At 42.3% G+C, this 10,163-nt stretch overlaps 1 protein-coding gene across 2 annotated transcripts; it reads left to right on the top strand.

Moving 5' to 3' along the window:
* Positions 1-24: 24 nt before the first annotated feature.
* Positions 25-6,400, top strand: MRPL22 (mitochondrial ribosomal protein L22). Of its 2 annotated transcripts, XM_059860440.1 has the most exons (7): positions 25-108; positions 638-683; positions 1,876-2,011; positions 3,139-3,204; positions 3,512-3,589; positions 4,446-4,515; positions 5,659-6,400. In XM_059860440.1, the coding sequence occupies exons 1-7, from the start codon at positions 81-83 to the stop codon at positions 5,868-5,870; spliced, it is 636 nt and encodes a 211-aa protein (XP_059716423.1). In that variant the 5' UTR covers positions 25-80; the 3' UTR covers positions 5,871-6,400. The 2 variants fall into 2 exon arrangements, with proteins under 2 accessions (XP_059716423.1, XP_059716424.1); XM_059860441.1 differs by lacking the exon at positions 1,876-2,011 and having other exon boundaries at positions 64-108.
* The last annotated feature ends 3,763 nt before the right edge of the window (positions 6,401-10,163 follow it).

Here is a 10,163-nt window from a genome sequence, read left to right as displayed (position 1 = left end):
CACGGCGCCGCAAACTGTCGCAAACCGCGCCCCTACCCGTGCGCCCGCCCGGGGCGCTGCCGCAAAGCGCGGTCGGGAAGATGGCGGCGCGCTGGGCGCTGAGCGCGGGTGAGGCTGAGTGGACGCGGCGCTGGTTTGGGAGGGTCTCGCTGGAGAGGAGGACACCGGGTTGATCGGAGGGATGGAGCAGCTCTCGTGTGAGGGAAGGCTGGGAGAATTGGGGTTGTTCAGCCTGGAGAAGAGAGGCTTCGAGGTGACCAAGTTGTATCCTTTCAGTGTCTGAAGGGAGCGTCCAGGAATAATGGAGTGAGGGTGTGTATAAGCGCCTGGAGTGACAGGGTGAGGGGGATGGCTTCAAACTGGCAGCGAGTAGGTTTAGGTTAGATATTATGAAGAAATTCTTCCCTGTGAGGGTGGTGAAGTCCTGGCACGGGTTTCCCAGAGAAGCTTTGGCTGCCCCATCCCTGGAACTGTCCAAGGTCGGGCTGGATGGGGCTAGGAGCAACCTGGGATAGTGGAAGGCGTCTTGGCCATGGCGGCGGGTGGGGCTGGATGGTCTTCAAGGTCCCTTCCAACCCAAACCATGCTGTGATTTTACCATTCGGTTCATGCCTTCTTCACTTTCCCTACCCTTCAGGTGCTGCCTGGGCACGGGGTCTCCTCAGCTGGGCACGGCCAGAGAGGTGAGTCTGGCTCTGTCACCCCTGCCCCAGGCAGTGGGACAGGCATTGCCCTGCATGGGCACCTGGGGCTGGGCTCTGGAGTCCCCTGGCTTGGCCATCTCACCCAGCCCTGGAGCTGTGGGAACAGGTCACTTTCTGTCCCTGTGGTGTCTTTCTGTGTATTCAGAGCTTGTGCCACGATGCAGATGTCTCTCTCCTCACTTCTTTCTGTTGCACATCCATATTTTCTCTGACAGTCACAGTAGTATGGTATTTGTGCTGTCCCCAGTCACTGCTTTCCTCACTTGCTGAAGTTTCCCCTCATTGTGGAGGAATCCCGTAGCTGGGCTGTAGGAGCACTGGAACTGCCAGCTGTGTCCCTGCAAATACCTGAAAAAATACACCATGACATTGAAATATGTGTGTTATGCTAATCTCTGCTCACATATTATTGTGAGCAGTGGTCTACAATGCCCTTTTGTCATGCTCTGTTGTTTTTGAGATGCTTTGCACAGGTTGGCCACACACACAAAGACATTCAAGGCTCAGGAAAACTCACAGTGTTTGGTCTTGAACTCATCTGTTTCTTGTAGCCACCAGTGTCTGCTGCTTTATCCAGGCAGCAGGGGGCAAAATGTAGCTTGTTTTTTCAGAATCTGAGCTGAGCAAACTGCCTGAAAATTAATTTTATTGCTATCAGCTGTCTGCTTTTTGGATTGACTTGATTGTGTTTTGGAAGTAGTTTAGAATACCTCTTTTCTCAAATTTCATAATGTTTATGAATGTTTATAAATCTATGATGCTCTGAGATACTCAGCCCCTTGAAAAACTAGAAAATTCCACTGCTAAATGTGTTGGTAAAAGTTAAATAAGTATGGAAAGTACCTTGGGAAAGGTACAAATGGTTTGTGTGAGTTCTGAACCCCACAAGAGCATCAGAACAGAGGTGGCTGTGACTTTGTGTGACAGTCTGACACTTCATGTGGAATCTTATACCAACATTCATGGTTTGCTTTAAGAAGCTTGAGTCCTGCTGAATTAAAAATCCCTTTCAGCATGAACTACAAAGGTTTCAATAGTTTGGGGTTTTTTTGAGTATACAAATGTGCTGGTTCTCTTTTTCAAGACAACAAGTTCACAATTTTCCAGATAAACTGGGCAGGGACAAAGAACTCTTGTGTTCAGCAGCTGAGGCTGAGGTTTTGTCTTGCAGGTGGCTGCCATCTGGGAGCCTTTTTCCTCTGTCCTGCCTCCACACCAGCACATCTCTGCAGAGAATTGGGAAGTGGGAGAAGAAGAACAGGATTGTGTACCCTCCCCAGCTGCCTGGAGAGCCTCGCAGGCCAGCTGTAAGGGTGCACCTGAGGATGTCCTCACCTGAGAATGTTTAGCAATTTCTGAACAGACTGTCACTGTCTGCACAGGGTGACTGCACAAGGCACTGATTGGAAGCTTGTTTGCTCATTGTTTAGGATTTTATTCAGTTTTTGGCTGTATTGCAGAAGTTGATATCACTTGGAATTCTTTCCACCTCTAAATTATATTGGAGCCTCGAGTTACCTGGAGCTGCTCACCTACTCAGTGTGTGGTTCAAGCTCTAAGGGGCCCATCCTCTGTTTGTACAAGTTTCTGAACTACAAGGAGGTAGAATTTGTACTGTCAAGAACTGATATTCTGGAATTCCATTGTTGTCATTTCTCTTCATTAGGAATTGATGTGTTGTGGCTTCTGTTAGACACGCTGCTCAGCAAATAAAAGTATTTATATCTGAAAAGAAGTGGGGGTTTTAGGCATGTATTTTGTGGGCCATGAGCATTTATTGATTGCTTTTGTGAGCATTGTGGCCTAGGACATAGAAATCCCTGCTGTGGGCTGGGCTGACTGGTGCAGTGTGTGTGAAAATGCAGCTATTGACAGACTTGTTTATTAGATCAGTGTTTTCCCTGTTTATCAAGAGTTCCATCTCTTTCAAATTTGTATTGATGTTAGATTCTACCAGCTGGTGCTGGTCCCTGTTAGCAATAATGTTAAATGGGTCTGTGGAGGCAGCTCTTTGTGCCAATCAAACTTGAAACTCTCTTCACTTCTTGAGGGCTAATTCAGTTCATTCTGGTAATATTGTTTATTTGCTCTCCCAGTAAGTGGAGTTGACAGCAGGGTAATATTTTTAAGGCTGAATGGGCATGTCAATCTTTGCTTCTAAAGTGGGGAGAAGGAGAGGAAAAGATGGTGATAAACCTTCTGATTATCCTTCTCAGGATGAACTGTCATAAGATTAAATTAAAATTTCTTGGGTGCCAGCATCTTTTTTTTAGTGCTTTCAGTTTCAAATGTCAAAGCTATGTGCTGTTCTCATAGTAGGCAGAGTCATTCTTATTTTATTCCTAGTAAGAAAATAGATTGTGGAGCAGACATGGATGCTCCATTCCTGTTTTCACAGCAAAATTACTCATCCTTTAACTTTTTTTTGCCCCAGGAAATATATCACTGTCGGAGGGAAATAAAATATAGCAAAGATAAGATGTGGTATCTGGCAAAACTGGTAAGCAAAGAGTACTTTGTACAGTACTTGAGAGAATGCAAAATTTAATTGCTATATTTGTCCTAAGAGCCTCATTCAATCACAGTTTAATCAGCACCTTTATAGCAGAGTCCCGGGGGTGAGCATGGGTCTGGACAGGGAATGGCTGTTTGTAGTTTGGTTTAGTGTTACAGTGAAGAAATGGTAATTAAGGAAATGACAGTATTTTTGTTTTTATAATAGCAGTATAATTTAAATGTTGTCTTCTGAATAAGAGAAATGAAATAACTTATAAATGCAGGAGTTAATTTTAACACTTTGATTGCAGATAAAAGGAATGTCCATTGATCAGGCTCTTGCTCAGCTGGAATTCAGTGACAAAAAGGGAGCAAAGGTGATCAAAGAGGTAAATAGCAGTATTCTTTAACACTCCTGGTTTCCAGAAAACCTAAAAATCAATACCTGTCACCAGAAGTTTGGAGGTGTTTCTACTTCTGTCGGGTTTTGTGTTTCAAGTAAGCCTGTTGGGAGCACATACTAACAACATATTTTTGTTGCAGTCATGTAATGTTGTAACTTATGAATATGTTGGGGTCACTTTTGCTGTCTGTTCTGTCTTGACGTGGTGATCAATTCCATGTGGATGTCCTCTCTAGCAGTGCTTGGTGTTAAGTTCATGGTAAAAGGTGCAGAATCCTAATGGTTGCTAATGTCACTAATGGCTGCTACATCTGTGTGCTTTGGTTCTTAAACTGTAAGAGATGAGGGACATCATTTTGGAGAGGACTGAGTTCTGTAAAGGCACAAATGCTCTGAATACACTGTGGTAGTTTGGATTCTCAAATTACTCATTTTCTTGGCTGAAGCGTTGACTTCTGGTATAATTATGGCAAAGAAATGTCCTGTGTTAGCTGAAAAGATTGAATGGACCCAAGTTCATTTTGCCCACCTTGGAATTTATTTCTAGCCAGATGTCTAATTACACAAAGGTCTGTGGAGGGAAGGCTGACAAGTGCTGGTGGAAACCATCTTTTCCACTCCCTTTCCTCCCCAAAAATGTAATAAAATTGTCCTGAGGCTTTTTCATTCTATGCAAGGAACAGTCTTATGTAAAAGATGCTTGTCTTTTAACAGTTTTTATCTTTATAAAATACTTTTTCTATAACTGACTTAAACTTGCAATTTCTTTCATGTTATCTAGAGATAAGAAATAGCATTGCTTAAATTCCTCAGCATTTCCATTTCTTTTCCTTTTGTTACAGGTTCTGTTAGAAGCACAGGAAATGGCTGTAAGAAAGCACAATGTGGAATTCAAATCAAACTTACACATAGGTACATTTTTTAAATTTAGTGCATTAGAAAAATGTCGTCCTACTCTATCCTACCCTATGAAAATGTATATAATATATGTAATATGTATATAAATATATTTAATATATTGAATAATGTATATAAATATATTTAATAAGATTTTGATGCTTGAAATCACCAGAAGTGAATAGAGGACAGTTTCTGCTAAACTTAACTTTACCAAAACATGAAAGACACATGTTTGCAGCATTTTTAAAATGGATGTATCCATCTGAGAATGGAATTTCTGCTCCCTGTTGAACAAAGGAAGATGCTTGACACAAATATGAAAGATTGGACAATAAGAAGCCAGTCAGAGATGCTGGAACCTTTGTCTGGGGCTGGTACAATTTGATTTGCAGGATCAAAGTTAAACTTCCATCAGACATAGTGTAAAAGTAAATGGGTAATGACAGTAAACTTCTTAATAAAAAGACTTGTCTGTAGATGATTTGCAGGATAAGCTTGTACTAACTAAAGTGCTTTTTAGGCTAGAAAATGTTAGAGAAATGTACTCTTAGGTGTTTTGAGGCCCATAGAAAAAATTCCCATTTTGTCTCATAGGGGATAAATTTTACTCAACTGACCTCATAAGCTTAAAGTCACCTGGAGTGTAGAGAGATTTGATTAGAATTCTTTGGAGCCTTCCAGGCCTCTGCCACAGGAAGGCTCAGCTGTAGTGCAGGACTGGATGTGCAGATAATGAAAATACCTGTGATGAATTCAATAAAGGGAGAAAGGAGGGAAAATGAAGTCTGTAAGACTTTACAGGAATTCATGAGACAAACTACTGAAAGGCAGTGAAATGAATACCACCTTCAGAAGAGCTGTATAATCTAGTAAGTGCTCAGTGTGATTTGTCCTTCCCCACATATTTATCTTTGTGTGCCTGCTTTCTAAATTCCCCTTTTTGGTGCTCCTGAAGAGCGTTAATGCAGCTCACGGGTTCCTCTGTAGCAGTGATTTGCTAAATGTAACAGAAGAAAGATGGAAGGGAGAATCCCAAGTAGAATTAACTCCCCAGAAAGAGCCATGAAAAATACCCTGGCAAGACAGGTGTTTTATTGCAGCTGTAGCAGTTTGTTCTTGCCTGAATCATCTTCTCTCCCTGTCCTTTTCCTGCAGCGGAGTCACAGACGGGCAGGGGCCGTTATGTGAAGCGCCTGCGGTGCCACGGCAAGGGCATGTTTGGCATGATGAAAATCAGTAGGTGCCACTACTTTGTGAAGCTGGTGGAAGGTCCTCCTCCTCCCCCAGAGCCACCAAGGACTGGCTTTGAGCAAGCAAAGGAATACGTGCAGCAGCTGAGAAACAGAACCCTTGTTCACACACTGTGACGCACGTTAGTGGCTGTATTAGATATCTCATGGTGGGCAATGTAATTGTGTAAAGGAATAATTAAAGTCATGGTTTAGTTATATCTTTGGTGCTGCTGGAGCTGGATGATGTGAGAAAAATCATGGGTTTTTCCTTATTTGTCAAGTCAAGGGTATGGAAAAATCTTGGAGCAGCAGATGTTACTTTTTCTGAGTTACTTGGACCACAGCATTCAAGCTCGACTCTGGACTGTCAAATCTAAAACATATGGTGGTGTTATAAAGCTTGGTGTCTCTGCTATGTATGGTGAACCTTCTATTGTAAAACTGTGTGCTTGACAGTCATGCTGCAAGATCAAACCTCAAACTAAATTTTGACATCTTAAAGTAGTTACAACATTGGAAGAAAACAAGTAACAGTGGCCAAAACCAAGTAACAATAATATCTCAGAATATCAGACATCAATTTTTGGCTTATCTGGGCTGTAACAGGCTTCGTTGTGTGTCCTGGGAATTGTGTCTGGGAGAGGGAAATAAAAAAATACTTGGAAGTTCCGGCTTTGGCAGTCAGTAGGTGGCAGTATTTAGTTTGTCAGAGAGGAGGTGACAGTGAAAACTTCCAGAATGGTCAAACTCTTTTGGATCTTGCCCGTGGCATTAATAATCAGGTACAGGCGTGGAGTTCAGGCTGTTCTCTCTGGAAATTCATTGTGGGTAACAGGCAAAATATGGAGAAAAGCTTTTTTTGGTGCATAATTCTGCATTGTCTGGAAACAAATAGTTTTTGTAACATGGAGGAAAGTGAAACACTCCATGGATTTCATATGGAATGGCTTGTTGCATATACAAATCAGGCTTTCAGTTCTCTGAAAACAATCCCATTTTTATCATTACTTCTTTGAAAAGAAAAAGACTGAGATTGATAGGGGGAATCTCATTTCACTCAAGTCAGATTTTCACATCAAGATGGTCAGAATTGATGAACATCAGCATAAAATCAGAATGAGCAGCTGCTTGTACATGCAGATGTCTGATTTTTGGACTTTTCTTTTCCATTCTGGGAACTTTGGAGTGGGAGATAGCTTGCTTACCTCATTTGGGTCTTTTACTGCAACAGCTCATGGTAGCTTTCCTTACATGTGTTTACTTTGATCAGTATTGGCTGATGGGAAAGGGACAGTTCCTTTAAGGAAACAAATAATTTTTATTGTCTTGACAAAGGCTGGAACAGAGTGATTTCTTTTGGCTACCAAAGAAAGGGTTTCATGATGTTTAGAAGCACATTGAGAACTCAGTACCATTAATGGGGGCTATTTGCAATCTAGGTCTCTGCAGTGCACTTTCAAACACATTTCTTGCTGTAAAGCCACGATTTAGTAACTTGTCTGAAAGGTGTGTTCTGATAAAATTCTCTATCTCTGCAGTCCGTGATGTGTGTTTGAAGAACTGGTTCTGTTGTACTGTGATAAACAGCTGTGCTGAGCTCTGCCAGCTGCCCTCACACTCCTCTGTCAGAGTGAATCTCTTACAAGTTGTAGCAAACTTGAGTTGTTTATAATCTTTTTGGGGATCACTGATCTGGGAGAAGACTAAAGAATTGCAAAATAATCCAAGTTTAATAAGCACTCATATATATTACATTCAGACACATGTAAATATCTAAAACCTGGCTTCTAGGTATTTTATTCCAGTACCTATTTCCCCTGCGTGCTGTAGATTTTGTTTCAGATCCTTTCTGGACCTCCAGAGAAGGCTGTATCCTTAGAGATATCATTACTCTGGTTATGAATCCACAGACAGAGAGAGAAGGGAGAAGATTTATTTTCCAGCTGCTTTATGATTTGCAGGTGGCCCTGAAAGTCCTTTAAACAAACAGACCTGGGCTTTAAACATTTTTTAGTTAAAAAGCAAGGTTGTTGCTTGTTCTTGTTTTCTTCCTCAAGACAGTAAGTGGGAAAACTCATTTTTGGCATGTTTTTTTTAGTATTCTTCTGTGCCTTGGTAGCATTTTCTGCTGTCTTAAACGTGCATAACCCAGAGCTGATCTTTATGGTGCAGGCTAAGGAAGCTCCACAGCTGTGTCTGTGACAGGAGTGATGGGAGATGGGGTGAGGTGAGGAGCTGCCTTGATCCCTGCCTTTCCCTGGTAGGGTGGTGAGAATGTCTGGAGTGGTTTCTGTGGTAGGTCCATCAGAATGCTGGGAACTGAACCTTTTCCAGTTCAGTAAGTTCTGGTGACACAGCTTTATACTGGCAAGTACTACATATAATTGTATATTTATAAATTTTATCTCAGGTTTGGGCTGAGATAGCCATGAGAGGTAAATCCTGCTGTGTGCTGAGTGTGCTTTCATGGTAATTACAGTACATCTGCACCTCAGTTAGGTGTTTGGTACAGATTCAGACACAAAATTCCATGCTAACTGCAATAAGCCTTTAGCAGATCATTTATTATAAAAGAATGTTTTAAAATGAACTGTCACCAGAAGGGATGGAGAGGCAGTGAGGTCTCTACTTGGTGCTGATTTCATGATTAACATCTGGGGGCACTGTAAACTCAGCACTGGTGGGTGTTTGTGCTGGTGGTACAGAAACAGCAGAAGGAGCAAGTACATCTGAAGGTGTAGTGAGGCTTCAGGGACATCTGAAGAGAGCAATGTGAGATTTAACTGAGGAGAAACTTGTAAACCTGCTGGTGGGCTTGTTCATAAACATTTTGAAGTATCCAGTGAGAAGGTAGAAATACTTTAGTCAGGCAGCCTGATATCTTTTTGGATGTGTGTAGTTGTTTGTTTGTTTTTTCCTTTTTAAGACTTCTGGGCAGTTGTGAATGAGTTGGTTCATCAAAGGTAGAGTAAGAAAGGCTCATGATTGTAGTTATAAAATGATCATCATCCTTTTTAAAAATGGAGGAGAAATGAGTGTGAGAGTCAGTGCCAGGACAGCTGGGTACTGCTGGTTCTAGCCAGGTGTGTGCTGGGAGCTGCTGTGGTGAGGTGGGTTGCATTAGGGCTCAGCTGGTACCTGGGCACTGACAGGTGTGTTCAGTGACACAGGTGACAGGTGTGCCCAGTGCTTCAGCAGTGTTGCTGTACCTGCTGTGAACTTGGTTTGACCAAGGTTGTGCAGTACAAATCCTGTGATTCCCTGTTGGCACAAGCTGGAGCTGTGTGACAGTCCTGTGCTGTCACTTGGGAAATCCTTCAGTCACTGGAGTGAAGGAACAATAGAAATCACTGCTTCCTGCCAGTCCCTATGAGAATCCACTGCTGGCATGCTGGAAAGTAATTTGCAAACACAATTCTGCTTTGAATAGAAATAAGGTTACTCCTAATGTCCTCAGTGAACCACAGAAACTGAGTGTGACATTGCCCAGCATATGAGCTGCAGTCCTGCTGAAAAGGCCCCTAGTTCAGGCTCTTCAAAGAACAAGCCTTTATTGCTGAATGACATCTATCCAGCAGCACTTCAGCCATGTAATTTAAAATAATTAAAAGCTGAACAAAGTAAGAGACTGTAATGGCAGAAATAATCACACAAGCTGCTGTTAGCTGGAGCCTTACATGGCAAAAACAACTTGAAAGTTTCAGGGACTGACTTTTGAGTACTTAGACTCAAAGGGGCAAGATATCTCTTGGGAATAGTCAGTGAATGCAGAGCTCATTTTGTATTTACTCTGTAACATCAACACTCTCTGCTTGTCTCAAGGAAGTTGTACATTAGCACAGAGGGCAGGCTGCCATTGAAGGGAACAAGCCAAGGAGAGCCTAACTCTACCTTGGGCAAATTAGACATTCACCTCAAGAGTATTAGCTGAGGAAATTAACCTAAAAGTCTACACTTGAAAACAGTGACAAAATGTGGGGCACAGCATCTGAATAACTTCTGGATGTGTGGGTGGTGCTTGTGTGTGTTGCACAGCAGTGCAGCCATCAAGGGTTGTGTGGTGAAGGACCTGTGGCACCCGTGATCCAGCTCCCAGTGCTGTTCTGTTTAAACTCATTTACTGCTAGGAATTTGTCTGCTATGTGGGGGACAATTTTCTATCCTAACAGAAAAGTTGCAAACCAGTTTTTTGTCTTCTGTTATTAATCAAACTCTGATGCCAGCTAAGAGTGGAGTAAAGGCATTTGTACATGCTGTTGTGGGGAAACTCCATCCATGTGTGCAGCTAATAAGCTGGGAAATGTGTCTACAACTCTCCTATTGATTATTACCTTCAGAGCAAGATAAACATGGGTCCTTACTGTATGCTGGCTGTGTAAATTAAAACTTTACTTAAATGGAAGCAGAGTGAGATGCACTGCACTGGGC

This window comes from Haemorhous mexicanus, chromosome 15 (genome assembly GCF_027477595.1).
Source record: "Haemorhous mexicanus isolate bHaeMex1 chromosome 15, bHaeMex1.pri, whole genome shotgun sequence".
NCBI classification, from domain to species: domain Eukaryota; kingdom Metazoa; phylum Chordata; class Aves; order Passeriformes; family Fringillidae; genus Haemorhous; species Haemorhous mexicanus.
This window is presented reverse-complemented; position numbering and strand designations above follow the sequence as displayed.